Genomic DNA, 27480 nt, shown 5'->3' with positions numbered 1-27480 from the left:
CAGACTCTGAGAAGTGTAGAAGGTATTCAAGCAGGGTCTGTGTAGGGCAAAAAAGGTGATCTATGGTCTTGCTGTCTCCTCCATTTCAAAGAATAACACCTCTTAGTGGAATCTTTCTTGGAAGCCAGCAAGACTCGGGAGACACCCTCCGAAAGACCCAAGGAAGCAAATTCTAGGCTCTCAACATCCAGACAGTGAAAGCCAGAGACTGGGGATTGGGATGCAGAAGTGACCCTTCATTCTGCGTGATCAGGGTCAGAAAAAACTCCAATCAGCATGGCTCCTCAGAGGAGAATTCCAGAAGAAAAGGGAACCATATCTGCTGCAGCCAGTACTGCATGTTCAGAATTATGGTTCCCTGGGTCTTGCTCAAATTTCAACAAAGTCTTTCCTACCTGACAAAGTCTTTCCCACCAAAGGAGGATATGCATACAAAAGGCCTGTCCCCCAATATAGAAGGGGGGCTGAAGCCTGGAACAGAACTGAGGAACCTTGTGATTGAACTGAGTGGCAAAAAGATCCACTGAGGGGATGCCCCACACTCAGATCATCTTGTGGGCTACATCCCATATTTAGAGACCACTTGTGAGGTTGCGCTATCCTGCTCAGTCTGTTGGTCAAGTCATAAGTGGCTTGGAGTAACATGCCGTGTTTGCGAGCCCAATGCCATATCTGGATGGCTTTCCGACACAGAGGGCAAAATCCAGTGCCCCCTGCTTGTTGGTGTAATACATTGCAACCTGTCTGTTTGAATTAGAATAATTTAATGGGACAGCCGATCTCTGAAAGCCTTTAGAGCGTTGCCAATTGCTCACAGCTCCAGGAGATTGATCGTTTCCTGTAAGGACCAAGCTCCTTGAGTGTGAAGCCCATCTACACGAGCTCCCCATTCCAGGAGAGATGCATTCGTCGTCAGCATCTTTTGCGGCTGAGGAATTTGGAATGGAAATCCCAAGGTCAAATTGGACCAAACTGACCACCATTGAAGAGAGCGTATCAGCTCCGGGGACACTTGGATGACATCCTATAGATTCCCCGTGGCTTGGTACCACTGAGAAGCTAGGGTCCATTAAGCAGATCTCATGTGAAGGCATACCATGGGTGTAACGTACACAGTGGAAGCCACGTGGCCTAACAATCTCAACATCTCCCAAGCTGTGACCTGCTGCGATGTCCGAACCTTGGAAGCTTGGGAGTGACGATTGTCCGCATGCATCTCAGGGAGGTAGGCTCGAACAGTCCTCGTATCGACCAGGGGTCCTATGAACTCCAATTGTTGAACAGGATAGAGATGGAACGGGGTAGTTGATAATGAACCCTAGTAATCCAGCACACGAATAGTTATCCGCATGGACTCCCGTCCTCCGAGGTGCCCTTCAACAACCAATCATTGAGATAAGGGAACACATTAACTCCAAGTCTGCGTAGCGACGCTGCTAGACACTTGGTAAAGCCACTAGGAGCTGACGTGAGGTTAAAAGGCAAAATGTGGTACTAAAGTGGTGTGCTCCCAGCCGAAAATGAAGATACTTCCTGTGGGCTGTTTTCCTGAATCATGGGAAGAAGGGTGCCTAGGGAAACTATCCTGAACTTTTTGTGGACTAGGAATTTCTTCAGGGTCCTTAGGTTTAGGATGGGACGCATCTCCCCTATCTTTTTCTGCACAAGTACTTGGAATAGAATCCCTGCGCTTTTTCCCCTGGTGGAACGGGTTCGACTGCACAGGCCTTCAGAAGGACCGAGAGTTCCTCTGCAAGTACCTGCCTGTGCTGAGAGCTGAAAGAATGCACTCTTGGTGGACAACTTAGGGGTTTGGAAAGCAAATTGAGGGTGTATCCGAGCCGGACAAACTGAAGAACCCTCTAATAGGAGGTTATGAGAGGCCACCTGTGATGAAAACTTTGTAACCTCCCCCTAACTGGCAAGTCATCCTGGATGGACACTCTGACCCTGGCTATGCTCTGCTGAAGCCACTCAAAAGCTCATCCCTTGCTTTTGCTGGTGAGCAGTAGGGGTCTTAGGTGCATGTCGTTGACAAGAACGAGCGTGCTGGGGCTGAGCCTGATCAGGCTGGCGAGCTGCAGGAGTGTACCTACGCCTAGAGTAGTAATAGGGAGCACTCCGCAACTTGCCAAAATACCTCCTGGATGAGGAGGCAGGTGGAGAAGACGCCTGGTGGGGGACAGAAGAGATAGTATCTGTATGCTTTTTGATTTGGTCAGCAACCTCCTCAACCTTCTCTCCAAAAAGGCCCCATATCTACTGAACAGCATATTCCAGGTCAAACACATGGAGCCATGAGAGTCTGCACATTGCTACACCTTGGGCCGAGATACTGGATGCCACGTCAAAAGTGTCTTAAATGCCCCTGGCCAAGAACTAACGACACACCTTCTGCTGCTCGACTAACTGGCAAAACTGCTCGGCCTGCATCGGAGGGTGCGCATAGATCAAGTCTGACAGCCGCCTAACCGAGTTCCACAACAACACGCTTGTGAAGAGCTGGTATGACCGGATATGGGCGATGAGCATAGAGGCCTGATACATCTTTCTCCCAAAAGAGTCCAGGGTTCTTACATCTCTGCCTGGGGGAGCCGAGGCATAGTCCCTTGTACTCCTGGCTCTCTTGAGAGCAGAGTCCACCATCAGTGAGGTAACTGGGACCTCACAAATCCAGGTTCACTGTCGATCCTGTACTAGGTGTCAATTTTCTTGGGAACCGCAGGGACAGAGGGGACGTTCAGTTCCCAACGAGGACTGCCTTGAGTACCTTATGGACAGGAGCCATTACTGCCTTCTTAGGAAAGGTAGGTGTAGTCCAGGATCTCAAGCATCTTGGCCTGGGGTTCATCCTGCACTTTTACGGGGAATGGAATGGCCTCAGTCATTTCCCACACAGGTAGAGACAGTCTCCTCTCAGGTGGAGGGGAAGGCTCAGAAGGAATCCCATAGGACTAGTCAGAGGAAAAATACCATGATCCTCTTCTGATTCCCCATGAGAACTCATCTTTTGTGTCGGACAGCCCTTCCCTAAGGGGATGTCCGAGACTGGGCCTGCCTCAATGCCTAGGACACATGTCCTTGACAACGGTGTTGAGAAACCGCTGGCTCACATTCTCGACTCCGGTGAAGCCTCCTCCACCAAAATAGAGGTGGTGCCGGCATGGGTGGCTATCAACACCGGTGCCAAAAGCGGCGCTGGCATTGGAGGCTGCACCATGGGCTGAGGTCCAGGCGGAGCTGCAGCAGTAGGTATGGTAGGCGCAAGCACCCCTGATACAGATGCACTTCGCTGCATAAGGCCATCCAGAAGCTCAGGGAGCAAGGCCCGTAAAACCTCATTGAGAGACGTCATTGGGAAAGACTATGGCACTTGCTGAGGCGCAGGCTTCAGAATCGCTGGGGCTGGTTCAGGATATCAGCTGCTTGGAGATACACGAGTCAGCACGTCCCGGATAGAGGGGGAACGGTCCTCCTGGCATCGACACTTCTCAGGTGCCGAAATCCCTCGGCATCCAGGAGCTCTTGGCACCATGCATCGAAGGAGATCAGCGTCTGTGTTGTTGTTGTTTGTTACATTTGTACCCCGCACTTTCCCACTCATGGCAGGCTCAATGCGGCATACATGGGGCAATGGAGGGTTAAGTGACTTGCCCAAAGTCACAAGGAGCTGCCTGTGCCTGAAGTGGGAATTGAACTCAGTTCCTCAGGACCAAAGTCCACCACCCTAACCACTAGGCCACTCCTCCACAACTTCTTGGTCTTCGCCTGATGCACATCACCCATGCTCCTCGGTGCCAACAAAGACAACATCAAATCCTCCCATCGCCTCGGGGTCGGGTCTGATAACGGGCATTCCCTGAGGCCCTGCATAGAAGGCCTCGAGACAGGTGGAGACCCACTCGATGCTTCACTGCTCCCTGTGTCACAGGGTCTTGAAGCAGCCATGACTATCTGGGTTTCTGATGTCGGTGTGACGCTTGACATTGATGCCGACTCCTCTGACGTCAATGCCGATGTCAAGAAACCAGACCGGGCCTCTCGGGAAACCTGAGTCCTCTTTTTCATACAAAAGCATAGTTGGCCAGGCTATGGTCGGGTACAAGGCACTGAAGAAACCATGAATGTGTGGTTTTTCCCAAGATGGTCTGATTGCACCAAGTACAATGCTTGAAGCCACTGGGAGTCTTCGTGGACATGGAAGGAAAAAATGCACAGCCCAAATCAAAAGACGCGATGGTGCCAGAAAAAGGGGAAAGAGGCAGAAAGAGAACCAACCTGTCTTTTTTTTTTTTTTTTTTGAAACAAATGAGCACGAAACCACCAAAAGCACTGAAAAAAGTTATAAAACGCTCTGACCGGGCGTGTGAGGAACCACCAAAAAAAGCAGCTGCTCCTTATGCGGAAAAAGTGAAACTGAAGTTGTGCGTTCACAAGACAGGTGGGAAGGTACTGGCGCATGCGCGATCCTGAAAGCTCTATTTTTACTGTGGCAATATTGCTGGGCAGGGTGATGAGGGAACAGCGTCTACCCACTTGCCCTCGGAGAAAGTGATCTACAACCCTGGGGTTACCGAAGCTTCACCTGTCTTTTGCCATTTGCAGAAACAAAGAGAGGCAGTGATCTCCCAATAAATACAACAAAAAACAAAGCAGCTCAACATATAATCATACAAATTGCTGTTTATTGTAAACAATTACTCAACATGGCCACATTATGCCCGCAGGCTGCTGAGGGGTAAAATCTGGAACACAAATATAATCATAATTAAAATCAAATAGATACTTAAAACAAATGCCGTGTAAAATCATAAAAACGCGCATACATGCAATATACTTACATATATAGCGATATGAGAAATATCAAACAGACAATCATTCATATACGACAACTGAAAAACTATGTGACAAAACAATGAGTTACATGCAAAAGTGGCTACAAACTATATTGAACTTAATGCCAAAGATATGATATCCAATATAACCAGCAGATATTATACAATTTTCTGTTGTTTAAAAATGTACGTTATAAGTCTATTCATGATAGTCTATTTTCAGTCCAAGAAGCTAGACTCTGGAATTTACTGACAAGATTTAATACAAGTGATACTAATTTTTCTTTTCTGGAAACTTTTAAAAACTGATATAAGTTAGTGATGCTCGAGTTTGAAAGAAGTATATTTTAGAGGATTGTTTCTTTTATTTTTGTAATTTCCTCTTCAAGGGAAGAGTTCTTTTAAAATTGTACACTGCCAAAAAGTCCACTATGGATAATTGAACAGTATATAAGATCTCTGACCTCTGCTGTATGCATATATATAGCTATCCAAACCAACATAGCAGTTTCAAAGACTGTTGTTTAGCACAGTCTTTGCTGCCTGCATTCCTGAAGATTTTGTTTGAAAGTAAGCGACAGTAGTTTTGCTGTTTTATTTGTGCTAGTTTTTGCTGTTTAATTCAACCCCCTTTAATATATTTTTTGCTTCAAGGCTGTTTGGTTTGATGTTTGCTTACTAGCGCTATAGAAATAAGTAGTAGTAGTAGTAGGGGAAAGTATATTGCTATTCCCCAATAGGTATGTGATTTTTGTTTTATGTCTTTCAGATTCTACTTTTGCACAGATTACACTGCCTGCACTTATAACTGAACGATACTTTATTCTTTCATTCTGTTTATGTAAAAATCACTTTAACTGCAAAATATCTGTTGGTTATATTGGACATCATATGCATGGCATTAGCTTCAACATAGTTTGTAGCCATGTTTGTATGTAACTCATTATGTTTTGTCACATAATTCCTCAATTTTCATATACACGATTCTACGTTTGTGATTTCTCACATTCCTACTTAAGTATCCATATCACATTCCTACGTAAGTATCCATATTGCATGTGTGCACGTCTTATGATTTTACATGGTATTTATGTTCCATGTATCTATTTGATTTTAATTATGATTACATTTGTGTTCCAATTTTTACTCCTCATGCAGCCTGTGGGCGAAACATGACCACTTCAGGTAACTGTATTATTATCTGTTGATCTACTTTGTTTTGTTTTTGCCGTTTGCAGGACAAAGACTATAGAAATCTGTCCTGCATCAGCCTCAGCTCCCTCCTTACCAAGGTGACACCTCAACAGCTATGTTGCGTTTCCATTCCCTTTCTATTTAGGCATCCCCTGTGTCTATACCACACATTTTTTTAATTCACTCACCGTTTTTGAGTATCATCTCTCTCCTGGAAGGATGTTCCAAGCATCCACTATCCCCTCTGTGAAAAGTATTTCCCAACGTTACACCTACGTCTACCTCCCTACAACCTCCATTCATGTCCTCTAGTTCTACTACCCCTAAGTCTCTGAATGTAGTGGCAAGGGTCAGACCTAGTTTCAAACTTAGCTCCCTGATCATGTCTGCTCAAAATTGGCCACCTTGGAACATGCCACATAGGCCCTGAACTTGATAAACATACCAACAGAGTAAAGGCAACAAAAGACAAGCACCAGCTTCTGGCCCTCACCACAAAAGGACAAGCCTGCTTCTATGTTTGTTTGTTTGATTTTTTTTTTTTTAATACCTCTGTGATTCTTGCTACCAAAGTTTTAGTGATACACCCTTTTCTCTATCTTAAATTTGTTAAAAACATTGTCTGTAGGACTGGAGCCTTCAGAAGTTACTTTACTTCCCATCATTGGTATATTACCCTCCAAATGACAGCACCCATCAGTATGGACTATGGGAGAAGATTCAAGATCATATCTGATGAACACATTTGTTTTCTCACCACAGTGATGCACTAGTGAAATATTTTCAATGACATTTTATCTGAAGAATGAAATCTTCAACTCTGATTAGGTAGCAAGAAAAATAAACTTTCATTATTGAAATCAAACAAAATTCTGCAGAATATCAAATTAGAACTCCCTGGATATACAAAAACAGCACCCCGTTTTCTCTATTGGTGTTAAATGTATTCAGAAAAAGGGCCACTATGCACTGGGGTGGATATTTTTAATCTCCTATCCCTTTAGAAAGCAAGTCTGACAAGAAGGATAAACACTACACACACTGCGATCCACCTTTCTATAATAAAGTCAAAGAAAGTCAATTAGAAAAAGGTTTAGGGTTCCATTAGACAAAATACATTCAAAAGGGTTTATCTCTTCTGTTGATTGTAGCACTGTCCAGGTAGCGATGAGACGATCCCAGAAAATACGCAGGGACCGACAATATTAAGAATCGGCACTTGCACAGATAACCAAGCAAATAAGACTGCTTCAATAACACTCCTAAAGTTGCCCAGTTTAGCTACATAGGTATGGCACTGTATATCCAGTTACTACTGTGAAGAGTCCACTAAATTCGTATATGAAAATATGAATTTGTTTCAATCCAATACTTTTTTTTGAAAATCAAGGAAAAGAACTCAAAACACCCTTACTGCTTACTTATGATTTTCAGCAGCTTTAACTGGAGGTGTGGTGTTTCATCACTCCTTGATGAGTATTTAAATGCTAGCAACTCAATCAAAAGCATGATAGGTGTGGCATACAATTTGCCGCCTAGTAAAGTAAACGTTAGGCAATTATCGAGTTAGCAGTGAATTAGACCGTAAGTGCCATAAAGTCTTGTCCTATTGGTTCATTTAAATTACATTGAGAAGCTAAATATCGCAAGCAACCGAGGGTACACAGTTTGTAGCCGTATCGAGCTGTAGGCAAACAGGAGACAAAGTAAGTTGAAAGTGTAATTTGATTCATTTGTTTAATAGATGAGATACTTTTTTAAAAAACAAGGTTTTTATGACCAGTGATGAACACCACGCTTCCAGTTAAAGCCGCTGAAAATAATTAAGTAAGCGGTAGGGCGTTTTGAGGTCTTTTCCTCGATTTTCAAAAAAAGTATTGTATTGAAACAAATTCATATTTTCATATACAAATTCACAATAGAAACATGGTAACCTTTAAATTTAGAGTCTTGGATTTTTTCCTCTTTTTCATTGTCTACTGTATATCCAGCGCATTTTCGAAACTTGGTATCGCCACTCACCCTAGATATTCAATGCTGGTGCCCATACACGGCCAGGCATTGAATATACAGCTAAACTGACTTGCGGTGGTGAGCTTTTTAAAACATGTCCACTAGTGCAGGTAAATAAAACAACCAAAATGATCTTACCTTATATATTAATGTACTGATTAGTTTAGTCTCAAAGATGTATCCCAGTGGAATCCAATTAAGAAATCTCAGCAACGTTTCCAATGTTGCATGAACAAGAGGAGCATTTTGGGAATTTTCCTACAACGAGAATGTGTGTCTTTTAAAAAAAAAACAAAAACAAAATAAAAACAGATTGATAGTTATCTACCATCTTCTTTTGGGCTGTAGTTCTGTTACAATTGGCCCCTACTGTGGCTAATTGACCCACATTGGTTGCCACCCAGAGTTCCCACCCTCTTACTTAACTCAGTCAATGCAATAAAAGCATAGACTTATTCCCTCACAAATTTATGGCAAGACCATGCTTTCCAGCAGATCCCATCACTGCACCACAATTTTGACACCCTCTGCTCCAGAGGCTGTAAACACTACTTACTGAAGCATCTCTGCTTCTGGGAAGCCCAACTCCCACAAAGCATTAGCACTATATTTTCCTGAACAATCCCCCCCCCCCCCAAAACCAACTAGATTTATGTCAATTGGGGATTCAGACTTACCATCACAAACTGACAGAGCTGGAAAATTTGTGAAAACTCATTACACATGCTAAAAGAAAAACAAAAAAAAAATACAATCAGAAAAATTATTCTGAAGAAATGGTGTGTGCGTGTTTTTTTTTTTTTAACGTAAGTCTATTTTCCATAGATTTATTTCAATGAAAATGGAATAACCGAAAATGGCCAACAGATAGGATGATCTTCCAACTCCTCATCCAGAAGAGGCTGGTTATCTTCTCTTTGAAGAGACCTCTATTAGAAAACCAATGCTGAATTTTCCTGAATGCAACGGGATATCAGGAAAGTGTCCTACAAGACATGGAGCAACATGGTCATTCTGGATATAGCAGGAGACTGTGCCCAAAGAGATGAGAGAAACAAAATGAGGCCCTACTTTGCTCCCCTGCAAGCTAATATTGCCCCAGCTGGAAGAGAAAGCCAGGTGATGTCACTGGTAAGTAACCTGTGTTTACTATAAAAGCCATCAGTTCCTGCAACAGTATGCCTGAAGGGGCAAGGCCAATGGGGAATGTCCATTTGGAACACAAGCAGAGGAACAGTGGAGAGATAACATCTGACTTAGGTACTAAGCCAATCAAATAATAAATGCACTACACCCTAAATGGGGAAAAATAAAAGGCAGCAATACTAATAATAAACTTATAGTCCGTTAATAACTAATAATTTATAGCTACCCTAAATTTTACTCAGATACTGGATGTGTAGCACAACTTAAAAGGGAACACTGCTCCCTCTGTATGGGCACCAGTCTTTTTTTTTTTTTAAGGGGGACATAATAGGGGCACTTTTGAACACAGCAGGGAAGAACCTAGCTGCCTCCCTGTGACTGTCTTGGATCTCTGCTACTGCAGAGTCTTCCGAGGTGCTTTTCTGACCAACCCCACCTCTTCACAGTATTTTAATCTGCACTTCACGATTCCTTTCTGTCTTTGGTATGCACCAATATATTTTTACAAAGTCTAATTTTGGAAGCTACTCCACTTTTACAACGGTGCCTATACCCTGGATTTTTTTCTGTGCTACCCTGCTTATATCTTGTTTTTTTTCTGGAGATGTTTTTGCCTCAACCCTTTCATCACAAAGGTTACTCTGAATATCCGACGCCAGTCCACATTACAACACGTCAAAAGGTATGGTTACCATGCTCACGCGCAATCACAGACGTTTCCTCTCAACTGTCCCTACTTGTGCTGTCTCTCCTCATAACTCTGTCAGGTGTCTTTTCCATTGCCCTCAAACTGTAGATCACTATGTGCAAACACCAGTGAAATCCGAGATCTTACTACTTCCTCTAATCTTGACTTTCACTGCTGTAACGAAACTTGGATTCGGAACGGATAAGAAAGCTACCTGTATGAATCACTCCATGCTGGCTTTGAGGTTTTCTCCCTTGCAAGGTCAATCAGGAAAGTGGATGAGCATGCCATTTTCTACTCTTCTGCACTTAAGGTTACTGAACTCTCTTCTCCCCTCTCCTACTCAGAAGTACTCGCTATTCGAATTGCTGCTCCTATTCCACTTACCTTATTTCTCTTTTATTGCCCTCTATCTCTCAACGGAACAATGGGATCTTCTGTACCAAGCCCTCAATGACCTTAACAATGGGATCTTGTGTACCAAGACCTCAGTGATCTTAACACTCATGTTGATATCCCCCAACAGATTCACTCAAATGGTCTCGTCATCTCTCCTGCATAAATCCATTTCACAAGCTTTACAAACACCCTTAAGCAGAGAGACTCCATTTGTCCACAAAAATCTCAAATCTCCTAAAGACCATTCACAGTATATCCCCGCCTTCTTTCTCTCCTACCCCTCTGGCCGCAGGAAACTCGTTATTCTCTTCTCCCTTATCCCTGACTTGTTCAACCTCCTCAGTCACTGCTCGACCTCACCGAGGTCTTTAAAACTAGACACTCTACCATTCAGGTGGTTTCGGCTTTCAAACTTGAACTTACTGCCTGTCATCTTAATTGTTATTAATATTAGCCTGTCCACTGGCCAAGTTACCACGCTATGGAAGATGACCATAGTCCGCTCAATTCTAAAAAAAACAAACCCTTGATCCTCAGGAACTCTCCCACTATCTTTCAATCTCCATACTTTTTTTCTTTTTGAAGTGTTGGAAAAAGTAGTTTTCCTTCAAGCATCAATTTTTGTTGAGAAGCCTTTGCTCAGAATCAGGAATCAGGGCCAACTTTAGCACACAAACAGTCCTACCTGGTCGCCTCAGTGAAATATATGCTCACCTAGTTAAGCACAACATTGCACTTGCTATCTTCTCGATCTATTGACTGCCTCTCGTCTCTTGGATTTCAAGGCACAGTTCTCTCATGGTTCTGCTTTATTCTCTCTAACTGGTCATATAACTGTTACCAATTCCTCTACGTCTCCCCTCGCTCGCTACCCTGTGGTAGCTCCCAGGGTTCTACATCATACATATATACATATATCATACATATATATATACATGTACCTCATTCTACTATAATATCACCTTGATATTGTTCACACCTTGTATTTGTTCACACCGGAATCGGTTAACGCCATTTAAGGTACTATGTAAGCCACATTGAGCCTGCAAAGAGATGGGAAAATGTGGGATACAAATGCGACAAATAAAATAAATAATTCCGTCTCCTCTTTAACCTATTCTTTAGTCCCCTTGCTACCATTATTCAATCATCGGGTATTTCATGTTATTTCTATGCAGATGACATCCTACTTCTTTCCCACTTCTATTACCCGTCATCAAAATTTCCTTACTTCAGTTCTCAATTTGCTTGCTGACAAGACTGTCCTGAATCTGCAAAAAAAAACAGAAGCCTGCTGGTTTACAGGCAGCCCCCCCCCTGTTCCCACCTCTCCTCTTTACCTTATGGGAACAGATATTCTACCAGTTGACACCTTCCGTTATTTGGGAGTCATCCTAAACTCTCAACTTTCTTTTACACAACACGTATCTGTCTGTAAAACTGGCTTTATTTTGCATCAATTATGCTCTAATGACGCTTGTCAATTTGAGTGTTCTTCCCCCCTGGCTTCCTGATGAACAAAGTATCTTGTTCAAACTTCTTATACTTACCTTTAGGGACTTCTGACTAGGTCTTCCATGCTATCTTTCGGCTCTCACCATTCCCTACTCCCCTGCCCGTACTTTACATTCGATTAACAACCACCTCTTGGTACTCCCTGGGCCAAAAAAGGCTAGTTTAGAACCAACACACCGTTGTGCTTCTTTCTTTGCTGCCATTTTCACTTGGAAATCTCTTCAAAAAGAAATCTCAGCTGAAACATTTTTTGAAAAATTTAAAGTAGCTTTAAAGATCCATCTCTTTAACTTAGCTTTTGGTACCATCTAAATTGAACTTATTTGACTCTTCATTACAAGAGTGCCTTTTGTTCTTCACCCTTCTTTCGCCTCCCCTCCCCCCACCATTTTCCATTGTTTAGGTTCCTATCTTGTCTTTGACTTTTGTTTTGTGTGAATGGCCTTATCTTTCTTATCCGAATATTGTAGTTCCTTTCTGTCCTTTCAAATTTTATTATGTAAACCGCTTTGACCTGCTAAGTTAGCAAAGGCAGTATAGCAAATGCCAATAAACTAAATTAACTAAACTCCCCCACTGTATGCACTCCAGAGAATTACTGTCCCCAAAAAATCAAAATACTACAACATATTGAACAGAATAGTATTTATAGCATTCAGGAAATATATGCAGGTACTTTAACACTTGCCTCTGTCACCCTACCCTCCCCAGTCCAGCATCTTCTTATTAACTATGTGAACAGTAATTGTTCAGCAGTACTATAGCAGAAATTCTAAGATTATTAATCATGAAAAATTTTTACCTAGCAATGTTTTTGGTAGGTTGCCAAAAGGCTAACAGGTTTCACATCTGTTAGCCTTTAGTTTGCTGTTGCATTACCAAACATTAGGTACAGTTAAATACAGTTAGTACTACCTGTACCTAATGGGTAGAGCAGCAGGCTGAGAACCAGGGAAGCCAGGGTTCAAATCACACTGATGCTCCTTGAGATCTTGCACAAGTCACTTAACTCTCTATTGCCTCAGATACAAAAATCAAATTGCAAGCTGACAGGAAAATACCTACCGTACTTGAATATAACTTGCCTTGAGCAATTACTGAGAAAGGTGTGGTGTAAATCCAAATGCAAAATCCAATACCAGGAACAGTGTGAAGGTAAGTAAGAAGAGTATCAGACCACAGACGGAACAATCAGAAGGACACAGGAGTCAAAGGAAGCAATGTTTTATTCATAACCCGACTGCTTGTGTTTTGGCCATCGTCTGACTCGGAGGTCAGTCAGAAGTAAAATATCAATCTGGAAAATCTTTATCAACAAAAATACAGAACACCCAAAGAATTCTCTGCACATCTTGTGAAAAAGCAGAGGCAGTTTGCCAGCAAATTCCATGTGAGTTCTCCTGTATTGTTGTTAAGAAAGATTTTCCAGATTGATGTTTTACTGTCGACTGACCCCTGATACAAGCAATAGCTGAAACACAGGCTGTGTCAGGTTAAGGATAATATATTGCTTCCTTTGACTCCTGAATCCACCTGGTGCACCCTCACTGGGCAGAATGGGGGTGTGGGGGAAATCCCATGGCTCCGCTGGATGCACCAACAGGACTGGCACTTCTGGGGCCTTGAAAGGAACCCTGCAAAAAGGATCTGCCTGGCTATCCCCTGAGACGTAGAGCAGCAAGCTAACGAAACCACCCTGATCAATGCACCCCTTAGAAACTGAAGAACGCTGAGCACCTCAAAGAATCAAGGAGGCTATGCATAACCCATATCCTTCATCAGCTACTAGGTCCTCCCCAAAGAGCAACTTCCCCCTAAAGGGAAGCTGACTCAACAGCTTTTTGGAAGATGCATCACCTGGTGGCAAAGCCACAACCCCTGGCGTCTGACCACTGAAGCAGCCATTGATCGACAAGCTAAGCGGACAAGATCATATAGAACCGCCCATAAGGCTGCTCCCGACTCCAGACGAGTTACCTCCGGAAACTCTGGGAGCTGCTACAACTCTCTCAGAACGGTCTTTGTAAAATAACTGCCATAAATGACGGCCTAAATACTGGACTTCCCCACAGAGACCAGGCGGAGCTGCTGCTCCACCTTCTTCTCATGGAGCTCCTTCAGAGCCAAGTCTCCTGGACTGTGGCACAGAAGTTGCCTTGGCGACTGCCTTGACCAGAACATCCACCTTAGGAAAAGACCACTATCTTTCAACCTCCTCAGAAGCAAAGGTATAAAGGTGATCCAGAACCCAGGCACCTCTAAAGGGACCAACTGGATTTTCCCACTCCGCCATCATCATACGGATAAAAGCCTTGTGCAGAGGAAAACTTTTAGTGGGGCCAGCAAGCCCCTCCAACAGCAGGTGCTTAGGGGACCTAGAGAACCCCTTCAGCACTAGACCCCCACCCTTAAAGTCTGCAACCAAAGTCTGCAGAATAGCAAGGGCCTTAGTAACCATCTCAATAACACGAGACAGTTTCTCTCAAGGAAAGAGATGAATTACATGGCACTGCTCTTACTCAGCTTCCCCAGACTCAGAGTCCCCTGTGAAATGAGTACGAGAAGAACTCAGAGTCGTCCCCCCCCCCCCCCCCCCCCCCCCACTTCCTCCGAGTGAACTGGCATCTCAGGTGCCCTTCTCTCGGTTTTATGTTACTTAGAACCCAAAGAGCACCACCAAAAGGGGGGCCCTCAATTTCAGTCCACCTGTGCTAAAGACTGAAGCCAAAAATCTCCAGGGGCACCACTGGACAGGTTCCTGTTGCTCAGAAACAGCAAAAGATTAAATCCCCAAGGGAAACAAAAGTCGACCATTCCCAACGAAATAAGGAGCCCAAGTCCTGATGCTGCGACTGGGGAAAGAGGGGGAGGAGGGGACACCTGTCAGCTCTGGAGAGAACCCCCCCCCCCCCCCCCAAGGCCATTTCCAAAGTCAGAAATGGCCCATCGCACACTGTGCAGACAGAAGAGGCAGCTATGCTGAGCTGCTGGTTCCTTCACAGAGCAGCATAACTTGGAGAGCATCCCTCCCTGGCCACGTGTCAGGCAGGCACAGGCCTTACATGCTGCTAGAACATGCTTCGACCCGGTGAACCAAATGCTGCTCTGTCCCGGGCTCTTTGGTGGAGCAAATTAAGGGAATTCCCTCAACTAATTACTCAACTGCAAAGCAGGGGATTACCTTACTCAGGACTGCTCTGCTATCCCACCCCCCCCCCCCCTTTTAAAGTGGCAGGAGCAGCAAAACCTACAACAAAGGGCTACCCATGGCAATTTAAGCACCTAGGAGCTGCAGAGACACCCCGTGGGAGACACACAGCCTCAAGCAAGATCCCTCATAATTGAGCCAAAGCCTTGCCCAGAGGCGCTAAGGAATGTGACTGGGGGCTGCACAGCCAATGCTCCTAAGACTGACCTAGGAGTGGCTGTTAGGCTCGACCATGTTGTGCGGCCACAGCCAGTAGAGTGGAGAGCACGACAGCACAACCTATCACCTACTGGAAGGTAGAGAAAAACACCGGATCACTCCAGAGAGCACCACAGATAATAACTGGTAATGTCACTGATTTAATTTAGTTTTCTCTACCTACATCTACTAGTGAGAAGGGATAATACCAGAAGGTTCAGAACAGTGTAAGCTAATGCTATGAAAGGGGGTATTTTCTATCGAAATGTTTTTCTCTTTTTAATGCATTTTGAACTATACTTTTGTCTATTTTAGTGAGGTTTTAACTTTTTGCTCCCTCGACCTTTCTCCAACCTCACCATATCATTTTCAAGGCCAGCTACCATTGACAGAGTCTTTGCCAGGCTATCACAAAAGCAGCTTTTAAACTAGAAATTGGGGAAGGCCGACAGTCATTCAAAAGTGCATGGTTCAGAATAAGGTATCTTTAAAAGGTATCACCAAACAAGGAGAGTTGGGCATCTTGATAGCGAGGTTGCAATTGAAACCATAGTAGATCAGGTGTCTCTAAATAAAGAGCAGACAGATTTTCAAGATTGCAAATTAACACTGTAAACTGATGAGCAAGTTGTGAATAGGAACAAGCAATGTTGTATGAAATATTTATATGCAAATGACAGAGGCCTAAGAAATAAGATGAGAGAGTTAGAAAACATTGAACTAAATGAAAAGATAGATTTAGATATAACAGGCATCTCTGAGACCTGGTGGAAGGAAGATAAAGTAGCATATACAATCTTGTTGGGCAGAGTGGATGGACCGTACAGGTCTTTATCTGTTGTCATCTACTATGTTACTGCAGGTTACTTCCTCCCTGTGCTAAACTAAAGAACAGTCACCTTCTGCCACAGCTTTACAAGAAGAAAACACCACCTGCTGGCCAATAGGGAGCAAATTATATTGCAGTGATAGGGTAGATAGAATTGGTGGAGGGGTAGCATCATATGTTGAGGGAGTCACGGAACACCTAGACACCCGCCTGGGGCTAACCATACAACCACTTAGAGGGTCTATCCCCTGCACAGCTCAGGTACGCCTGCACCTGGCGCTTGTGCTCTACACTAGCACCCTCCACCTAGCTGACTGGGTCCCAAAAGCCTCTGGTCGAGTCTCCCACTGTCGTTATCCCCAGTGATTTCTAGGTTACTGGGGCAACACCCCCAGTGGCCCCAAAGATCCTAGAAACCGCTCACAAATCCAACACACAAACCACCAGGATTCTTAGACAGTCCACGCGCTCCCCTCAGTTATATGAAAAGCAAACGAGAAGAAGAACTACAAAGGGGAGGAGGGTGGGTTGTGATGATGTCCAGCCTGCAGTCCTCGGAGAATACCTGCTACAGGTACGTATCTTCATTTTCTCCAAGAACAAGCAGGCTGGACATCATCACGCATGGGGTATCCCTAGCAACCAGGCTCACTCAAAACAACCACTGGTCAACTGGGCCTCGCAACGGCGAGGACATAACTGAGATTGACGTGAAATAAACACAACTAAGTGAGAGTGCAGCCTGGAACAGAACAGAAAAGGGCCTAAAGAGGGTGGAGTTGGATTCTAAACCCCAAACAGATTCTGAAACACTGACTGCCCAAACCGACTGTTGCGTCAGGTATCCTGCTGAAGGCATTAGTGAGATGTTAATGTGTGGACAGATGACCACATTGCAGCCTTGCAAATCTCCTCAATGGAGGCTGACTTTAAGTGAGCCACTGACGCAGCCATGGCTCTGACATTATGAGCCGTGACATGATCCTCCAAAGTCAGCCCAGCTTGGGCATAAGTGAAGAAAATGCAATCTGCTAACCTATTAGAAATGGTGCATTTTCCGATGGCAACTCCCGTCCTCTGTTGGGATCAAAAGAAACAAACAGCTGGGCGGACTGTCGATAGGGCTTTGTCTGCTCCACGTAAAAGGCCAATGCTCTCTTACAGTCCAAGGTGTGCAACTTGTCCTCACCAGGGCGTGTGTGTGGACGGGGAAAAAATGTTGGCAAGACAATTAACTGGTTTAGATGGAACTCCAACACCACCTTCGGCAAGAACTTAGGATGAGTGCGGAGAACTACTCTGTTATGATGAAATTTAATATAAGGAGCATGGACTACCAGGGCTTGAAGCTCACTGACTCTACAAGCTGAAGTAACAGCCACCAAGAAAATGACCTTCCAGGTCAAGTACTTCAGATGGCAGGAATTCAGTGGCTCAAAAGGAGGCTTCATCAGCTGGGTGAGAACGACGTTGAGATCCCATTACACTGGTGGAGGTTTGACTGGAGGCTTTGATAAAAGCAAACCGGTCATGAATCAGACCACTAAAAGCTGTCCAGAGATTGGCTGACCTTCTACACGCTGATGGTAAGCATTGATTGCACTAAGGTGAACCCTTACTGAGTTGGTCTTGAGAAGTGTAGAAGGTATTCAAGCAGGGTCTGTGTAGGACAAGAAAAAGGATCTAGGGCATTGCGGTCACACCAGATGGCAAACCTCCTCCATTTAAACGAGTAACTCTTTTTCGTGGAATCTTTCCTGGGAGCAAGCAAGACTCGGGAAACACCCTCTGAAAGGCCTAAAGAGGCAACTTCTAGGTTCTCAACATCCAGGCTGTGAGAGCCAGAGACTGGAGGTTGGGATGTAGAAGTGACCCCTCATTCTGGGTAATGAGGGTTGGAAAACAGTCCAATCTCCACGGTACTTCGGAGGACAAGTCCAGAAGAAGAGAAAACCAGATCTGACGGGGCCAAAAAGGTGCTATCAGAATCATGGTTCCGCGGTCTTGCCTGAGTTTCAGCAGAGTCTTCCCTACTAAAGGTATAGGAGGATACGCATACAGAAGGCCTGTCCCCCAATGTAGGAGAAAGGCATCTGACGCTAATCTGTCGTGGGCCTGAAGCCTGGAACAGAATTGAGGAACCTTGTGATTGGTCTGAGTGGCAAAAAGATCCACCAAGGGGGTGCCCCACGCTCGGAAGCTCTTGCGGACAACGTCCATGTTCAGTGACCACTCGTGAAGCTGCATTATCCAGCTCAACCTGTCGAAAAGACTGTTGTTTACGCCTGACAAATAAGTGGCTTGGAGAAACATGCCGTGAAGGCAGACCCAAAGCCACATCTGGACGGCTTCCTGACACAGAGGGCGAGATCCGGTGCCCCCCCTGCTTGTTGGTGTAGTACATTGCACCCTGATTGTCTGTCTGAATTAGGATAATTTGATTGGACAGCCGGACTCTGAAAGCCTTTACAGCATTCCAGATCGCTTGTAATTCCAGGAGGGTTGATCTGAAGACCTATTTCCTGAAAACACCAAACTCCTTGAGTACGAAGTCCATCTACATGAGCTCCCCACCCCAGGAGGGATGCATCCATCATCAGCACTTTTTGTGACTGAGGAATTTGGAATGGACGTCCCAACGTCAGATTGGAGCAAATGGTCCACCACAGTAGGGAATTGCAAAAATCGGTGGAAAGATGGATGGCATCCTCTAGATCCCCTGTAGCCTGACACCAATGGGAAGCTAGTGTCCATTGAGTTGATCTCATATGTAGACGTGCCATGGGAGTCACATGAACTGTGGAGGCCATGTGGCCCAGAAGCCTCAACATCTGCCGAGCTGTGATCTGTTGAGATGTTCGAGCTGAGGACACTAAGGCCAGAAGATTGTCTGCCCTTGCCTGGGGGAGATAAGCTCGAGATGTCCGTGTGTTCAACAGAGCTACTATGAATTCCAACTTCTGTATTGGAATCAGGTGGGACTTGGGATAATTTATGACAAACCCCAGCAGCTCGAGCAGTTGAATAGTAATCTGCATGGATCGTAGAACCCCTGCCTCAGAGGTGCACCATCCAATCGTCGCGATAAGGGAACACATGCACTCCCAGTCTTCGTAGCAATGCTACGACAACTGCCAAGCACTTTGTAAAGACCCTGGGCGCAGATGCCAGACCAAAAGGTAGTACACAGTACTGAAAGTGCTGATTTCCCAAGCAGAATCGAAGGTACTGCCTGTGAGTTGGGAGCACCGAGATGCGAGTATAGGCGTCCTTTAAGTCCAGAGAGCACAGCCAATCATTTTACTAAATCATGGGAACAAGGGTGCCCAGGGAAAGCACCCTGAACTTTTCTCGGAGCAGGAATTTGTTCAGGGCCCTTAGGTCTAGGATGGGACGCATTACCCTGTTTTCTTTTGCACAAGGAAGTACCTGGAACAGAATCCCAGCCCTTCTTCCCCTGGTGGTACGGGTTCGACCGCATTGGCCTTTAGAAGGACGGACAGTTCCTCTGCAAATACCTGCTTGTGCTGGGAGCTGAAGAATTGAGCTCCCGGTGGGCAATTTGGATGTTTGGATATCAGATTGAGAGCGTATCCTAACCGGACTATTTGAAGAACCCACTGGTCGGAGGTTATAAGAGGCCACCTTTGGTGAAAAAATATAAACCTCCCCCCCAACAGGTAGATCGTCCAGCACAAATACTTTCACTGCGGCAATGCTGCTCTGGAGCCAGTCAAAAGCCCATCCTTGCTTTTACTGGGCAGTTGGAGGGGCCTTTGGCGCACGCCGCTGACGAGAGCAAGCCTGCTGGGAGCGAGCTTGAATAGGCTGTTGAGAGGTAGGAGTGTACCTACGCCTATTATAGGAATAGGGAGCACTCCTTCTCTCTCCAAAAAACCTCCTAGTGGAGGAGGTAGTAGCAGAAGGCATCCGGCGGGAGAGAGAATCCATTGCATCATGATGCTTATTGAGTGTATCGACCATATCCTCAACCTTCTCTCCAAAAAGATTATCCCCATGCCAAGGAACATCCACAACATCCACCATTCGCTGCTGGGTCTTCTGATCGAGGTCCGAGATACGCTGCCATGAGAGTCTGCGCATCACAATACCATGAGCAGCTACTCGGTATTCGGCATCAAAAGATTCGTAAGCCTTCCTGGCCAGGAATTTCCAACACGCCTTCTGCTGCCTGACCACACAGTGAAAAGGTTTAGCAAGCTCCTAAAGAAGTGCTTCAACTAAACTAGACATTTGTCTCACCGAGTTCCGTAAGTGAATGCTCGTGTACAGCTGGTATGTTTGGATCTTGGCGGCGAGCACTCCAGCCTGATACCATTTGCTCCCAAAGAATCCAAGGTCCTAGACTCTCCGCCCGGGGGCGCCGAGGCATAATCTCTAGTACTCTTGGCTCTTCTGAGAGCAGAGTCCACCACCATAGAATAGTGAGGAAGTTGGGCCTTCACCATCACATGCTCACCATGGATATACTGGGACTCGAACTTATTGTTGACAACTGAATTAGAGAGAGGGCAAGACCAATTCCGTAACATCGCTTCCCTGAGAGTATTGTGCAGGGGGGCCGTTGCAACCTCTGCAGGTGGAGAAGGATAATCCAGGACCTCGGGCATCTCAGCCCTGGGCTCATCCACAACCTCCATGGGAAATGGAATGTCATTAGACATTTCCCGCACAAAAGATGAAAAGTAAGACTCTCAGGTGGAGACTGTCTGACTTCAATAGGTGGAGTAGGATCAGAAGGAAGCCCACAGGAGTCTTCCTCCAAAAAAATACCTGGGGTCTTCCTCTTCTCCCCAAGAACGCTCCACCGGTATCGGACAGACACTCTCGAAGAGCGCCCGAACCCGAGACTGTCTCGACTTCTCGAGGATTGACGTACTCCTGTGGGGGTGTCGAGAAGTCGACTCCTGCCTGGACTCTATTCCCCTCCTCCCCCCTCCTCCCTCCCCTTCTCATGCGCCCTGTGGAACGCCACTCGATCTGCCAACAAACTTCCCTTCACCCCAGATCTCTTTATCTCCCATTCCCTTCAACTGCTCGCCCTAACTGAAACCTGGCTCACCCCTGAATACTCTGCCTCAATCGCAGCCCTATGCCACGGAGGTTATCTTTTCTCCCATTCGCCCCGCCCAACTGGCTGCGGTGGCGGCGTCGGGCTACTACTTTCACCCTCCTGCAGTTTTCAACCTCTCCACCTACCTCAGTCTCACTGCTTCTCATCCTTTGAAGTTCACTCCATCCGTCTATTCCACCCACTGCCACTGAGAGTTGCAGTCATCTACCGCCCCCCTGATAAATCACTCCCTTCCTTCCTTACCAACTTCGATGCCTGGCTCTCCGTTTTTCTTGAGCCATCATCCCCATCCCTCATTCTTGGTGACTTCAACATTCACACTGATAACCCATCCGACTCATGTGTTTCTCAGTTCCTCACTCTTACCTCCTCCTTCAACCTCCAAATGAGCCCCATCACCCCTACTCACAATTCTAGCCACTGTCTTGATCTCGTCCTCTCTTCTACTTGCACACCCTCCAATTTCTACGTTTCAGCTATTCCTATCTCTGACCATCACCTAATCACATTCACACATCAGCACCCTCCCCCTCAATCTCGCCCAACACTAACTACTACTTCCAGAAATCTTCTCCAGGCTGTTGACCCCCCCACCTTATCCTCTAGTATCTCTGATCTCCTCCCTTCCATCATGTCCTCCAAATTTGTTGACATAGCTGTCTCCACTTACAATGCCACTCTCTCCTCTGCTCTAGACACCCTTGCACCGTCCATCTCTCATCCCAAAAGGCGTACCAATCCCCAGCCCTGGCTGACCCCTTGCACCCGTTACCTTCGCTACTGCGCCCGTTCGGCTGAACGCCTCTGGAGGAAATCTCACGCCCATACTGACTTCATTAACTTCAAATTCATGCTATCCTCCTTCCAATCCTCCCTATTCCTCGCTAAACAGGACTATTACACCCAACTGACTAATTCCCTCAGCTCTAACCCACGTCGTCTCTTCGCCACCCTCAACTCCCTCCTCAAAGCGCCCTCCGCTCCCACCCCCCCTCACTCTCTCTCAATCTGGCCGACTACTTCCGTGACAAGGTCAGAAGATCAACCTCGAATTCACCACCAAACCTTCTCCTCCTCTTCATCCTATAACCCACTCTCTCAACCAACCTACCCAGGCCTCCTTCTCCTCTTTTCCTGCTATCACCGAAGAGGAAACCGCCCATCTCCTCTCCATCTCGAAATCCACCACCTGTTCCTCAGACCCCATCCCCACCAACTTACTTATCACCATCACTTCTACTATCACCCCCACCATCTGTCATATCCTCAACCTCTCTCTCTCCACTGCAACTGTCCCGGACACCTTCAAGCATGCTGTGGTCACACCACTCCTCAAAAAACCATCACTTGACCCTACCTGTCCCTCCAACTACCGCCCCATTTCCCTCCTACCCTTCCTCTCCAAGATACTTGAATGCGCCATTCACAGCCGCTGCATTGATTTTCTCTCCACTCATGCCATCCTCGATCCGCTTCAATCCGGCTTTTGCCCCCTACACTCGACAGAAACGGCACTAAGGTCTGCAATGACCTGTTCCTCGCCAAATCCAAAGGTCACTACTCCATCCTCATCCTCCTCGACCTATCCGCCGCTTTTGACACTGTCAATCACAACCTACTTCTTGACACACTGTCCTCCTTTGAGTTCCAGGGCTCTGTCCTCTCCTGGTTCTCCTCTTATCTATCCCATCGTACCTTCAGAGTACACTCTCATGGTTCGTCCTCCTCCCCTATCCCGCTCTCTGTTGGAGTTCCTCAGGGATCTGTCCTTGGGCCCCTTCTTTTTTCAATCTACATCTCTTCCTTAGGCTCCCTGATCTCTTCTCATGGTTTCCACTATCATCTTTATGCTGACGACACCCAGCTTTATCTCTCCACACCAGAAATCACTGCAGAAACCCAGGCCAAGGTATCGGCCTGCTTATCCGACATTGCTGCCTGGATGTCCAACCGCCACCTGAAACTAAACATGGCCAAGACTGAACTTATTGTTTTCCCACCCAAACCCACTTCTCCTCTCCCTTCACTCTCTATCTCAGTTGATAACACCCTCATCGTCCCCGTCTCATCTGCCCGCAACCTCGGTGTCATCTTCGACTCCTCCCTCTCCTTCTCTGCGCATATCCAGCAGATAGCCAAGAACTGTCGCTTCTTCCTCTATAACATTAGCAAAATTCGCCCCTTCCTCTCCAAGCACACCACCCGAACTCTCAACCACTCTCTCATTACCTCTCACCTTGACTACAGCAACCTACTCCTCACCGGCCTCCCACTTAGCCATCTATCCCCACTTCAGTCCATTCAGAACTCTGCCGCACGTCTTATCTTCCGCCTTAACCAATATACTCATATCACCCTTCTCCTCAAGTCACTTCACTGGCTTCCGATCAGATACCGAATACAGTTCAAGCTTCTCCTACTCACCTACAAATGCACTCAATCTGCAGCCCCTCCTTACCTCTCTACCCTCATCTCCCCTTACGTCCCTACCCGTAACCTCCGCTCTCAAGACAAATCCCTCCTTTCAATACCCTTGTCCACCACCGCCAACTCTAGGCTTCGCCCTTTCAGTCTCGCCTCACCCCATGCTTGGAACAAACTCCCTGAGCCCATACGCCGGGCCCCCTCCCTACCCATCTTCAAATCATTGCTCAAAACCCACCTCTTCAATGTCGCCTTCGGCACCTAATCACTACATCTCTTCTTAGGAAATCTCATCTACCCCAACTTGACATTTTGTCCTTTAGATTGTAAGCTCTTCTGAGCAGGGACCGTCCTTATTCGTTAATTTGTACAGCGCTGCGTAACCCTAGTAGCGCTCTAGAAATGTTAAGTAGTAGTAGTAAACTCCGGTGAAGCTTCCTCCACCGACGTCGAGGGAGAGTCGATCCAGGTGGCAACCGGCTCCAGTACTGCAAGCAGTACCGAGGGCCAGGACCTACAGGAGATGGGCCAAACGTCGTCTCAACAGTAGGCACGGCAGGCACAATGGACGAAGCAGTCCTTCCAGAATTTCTGGAAGAATGGCCCGGAGACGCACATCGAGAGCTGCCATCAGAAAAGACTGTGGGGCCAGTGCAGAAGTCAGTGCCAGAACATGAGGGGGCTCGAGAGCCGGTACCAGGCTGCCGGACGACCAACGCATTGGCACCTTCTGAATGGAGGGTGAGCGGTCCTCCCGGCGCTGACGCTTCTTGGGTGCAGACTCCCTCAGCTCCCCGAAGCTCTCGGTACCATGTCTGGAAGTAGCTCGATGGCGAGGATTCTTCGCCTTCGCTCAACGCCCTTCATCGACACTCCTCGGTACCGAGGAGGATGTGGAATCCTCACGCCTCCTCGGGGCCGGGTCCGACTCAGGTCGGTCCCGGGGGGGGGGGGGGCTGCATAGCAGTAGACCTTGAGACGGGTGGAGACCCACTCGATGCCTCGCTGCTCCCAGCTCGAAGTGGTCTCTCGGCAGCCATTACCTGGACTCTTGGTGCTGCTTCTCTCGACGACACCGACGACTTCAGTACCGATGCCGAAGGTATGGACTGATCCGAAAAAAAGTATCTTGCGTTGAGCCTCTCGAGCCACCTGGGTCCTTTTCTTCATTAATTTGCACAGCTTGCAAGCAGATGTTCGGCCCCGAGGCACTGGAGACACCATGCGTGAGGGTCGGTAGACGAGATGGTCCGGTTGTAGCGAGTACAGCGCTTGAAGCCGCTGGGAGTGCTCGATGACATGGGCAGGAAGATAGCGTCCGCGAAATCAAACGACTCAATGGTGCCAATTAAAAAGGTACAAAAAGAGGGAAAAAAAGACGCGGCCGCAACGAAAAAGAAAGGAAACTTGAAAAATTAGCAAAAAACTAAAAAAAAATAAGGGTAGAAACTTTTTTTTTTTCTAGAGGAAAAAAACTATCTACCACGAGGAAAAAGGGCACAATAAACGCAAAAACACCACTCCGCGTAGCGGATAAAAAAAAGAACTGAGGGAAGCATGCGGGCGGGAAGCCACTCGTGCATGTGTGGTGCGTTGTCCCCACGTGTGCCACGTCGCTTCTAGAACTTTTTAAAAGTTTTTGTTTTAACTTCCGGTCTCCTGGGCCGTCACGGACGACGACCCATGCGTGATGATATCCAGCCTGTTTCTTCTCGGAGAATACAGTTTACAGGTGTGGATGCTTTTAAATTTGGGTGTTATCCAAATTTTTATCTTAACATCACTTAATTATCACATTCGATATCGGGAACTATAGAGGCTATCGTCTAACTTCATTTATGGCAGCATGCTCAACCTGTGGTCTTGCTAATGGAATCAGCCCTTGACTAATTTTGGTGCTCTTTTCAACGCCAGCACATTCAATATTTTGGCGCTTAAAAAAATAATAATGAGGTTAGCATGGTGCTCCATTAGAATGCTTAGCTAAAGCGAAAGCTACATACCTGTAGAAGGCATTCTCCGAGGACAACATGCTGATTGTTCTCACGAATGGGTGACGTCCATGGCAGCCCCTCCAATTGGAGATCTTCACTAGCAACAGCGTTTGCTAGCCCTCGCATGCACCGTGCACATGCGCGACCGTCTTCCCGCCCGAACGCGCTCATGTTCATCAGTCCAGTACATAGCAAAGACAAAGACAAGGGAAGACACAACGCCAAAGGGGAGGCGGGCGGGTTGGTGAGAACAATCAGCCTGCTGTCCTCGGAGAATATCTTCTACAGGTATGAAGCTCTCGCTTTCTCCGAGGACAAGCAGGCTGCTTGTTCTCACGAATGGGGTATCTCTAGCCCCGAGGCTCACTCAAAACAACCAACATTGGTCAATTGGGCCTCGCAACAGCAAGGACATAACTGAGATTGACCTAACATTGAACTAACTGAGAGTGCAGCCTGGAACAGAATAAAAATGGGCCTAGGGGGGTGGAGTTGGATTCTAAACCACGAACAGATTCTGCAGCACCGACTGCCCGAACAGACTGTCGTGTCGGGTATCCTACTGTAGGCAGCAATGCGATGTGAATGTGTGGACAGATGACCACGTCGTAGCCTTGCAAATCTCTTCGATAGTGGCTGACTTCAAGTGGGCCACTGACGCTGCCATGGCTCTAACACTATGAGCCGTGACATGACCCTCAAGAGTCAGCCCAGACTGGGCGTAAGCGAAGGAGATGCAATCTGCTAGCCAATTAGAGATGGTGCATTTCCCGACAGCCACTCCCCTCCTGTTGCGATCAAAAGAAACAAACAGTTCGGCGGACTGTCTGTGGGGCTGTGTCCGCTCCAGATAGAAGGCCAATACTCGTTTGCAGTCCAATGTGTGCAGCTGGCGTTCAGCAGGGCGGGTATGAGGATGGGGAAAGAATGTTGGCAAGACAATTGACTGGTTCAGATGGAACTCCGACACCAGCTTCGGCAAGAACCTAGGGTGAGTACGGAGGACTACTCTGTTATGATGAAATGTGGTATAAGGAGCATGAGCTACCAAGGCTTGAAGCTCACTGACTCTGCGAGCTTCAGTAACAGCCACCAAGAAAATGACCTTCCAGGTCAAGTACTTCAGATGGCATGAATTCAGTGGCTTGAAAGGAGGCTTCATCAGCTGGGTGAGAACGACGTTGAGATCCCATTACGCTGGAGGAGGTTTGACTGGGGGCTTTGATAAAAGCAAATTGCTCATGAATCAGACCACTAAAAGCTGTCCAGAGATAGGCTGACCTTCTACACGCTGATGGTAAGCACTGATTGCACTAAGGTGAACCCTTACTGAGTTGGTCTTGAGAGAAGGTATTCAAGCAGGGTCCGTGTAGGACAAGAAAAAGGGCCTTGCTGTCACACCAAACCTCCTCCATTTGAAAGAATAACTCCTCTTAGAGGAATATTTCCTGGAAGCAAGCAAGACTCAGAAGATACCCTCAAAAACACCCGAAAAGGCGAACTCTACGCCCTCATCCAGGCCGTGAGAGCCAGAGACTGAAGGTTGGGATGCAGAAGCGCCCCTTCGTTCTGAGTTATGAGGGTGGGAAAACACTCCAATCTCCACTGGTTCAGATAGAACTCAGAAACCACCTTAGGCAGGAACTTAGGAACTCTGTTATGATGGAACTTGATATAATGTGCATGCATTACCAAGGCTTGAAGCTCACTGACTCTGCAAGCTGAAGTAACTGCCACCAAGAAAACGACCTTCCAGGTCAAGTACTTCAGATGGCAGGAATTCAGTGGCTCAAAAAGAGCTTTCATCAGCTGGGTGAGAATGACATTGAGATCCCATGACACTGTAGGAGGTTTGAAGGGGGGCTTTGTCAAAAGCAAACCTCTCATGAAGCGAACAACTAAAGGCTGTCCCGAGATCGGCTTACCTTCCACATGGTAGTGG

General features: G+C 46.5%; 1 protein-coding gene across 1 annotated transcript in view; it reads right to left on the bottom strand.

Moving 5' to 3' along the window:
- Positions 1-27480, bottom strand: part of XPO1 (exportin 1) — a 543231-nt gene that overhangs the window by 329064 nt on the left and 186687 nt on the right. The window contains 2 exon segments of the mRNA XM_030196174.1: positions 8181-8300; positions 8720-8768. Of these exon segments, the coding sequence (XP_030052034.1) occupies positions 8181-8300; positions 8720-8768 (169 nt within the window).

Source organism: Microcaecilia unicolor, chromosome 3 (genome assembly GCF_901765095.1).
Source record: "Microcaecilia unicolor chromosome 3, aMicUni1.1, whole genome shotgun sequence".
Lineage (NCBI taxonomy): Eukaryota > Metazoa > Chordata > Amphibia > Gymnophiona > Siphonopidae > Microcaecilia > Microcaecilia unicolor.
The sequence above is the reverse complement of the archived record's forward strand: the minus strand, read 5'-3'. Positions and strand labels throughout refer to the sequence as shown.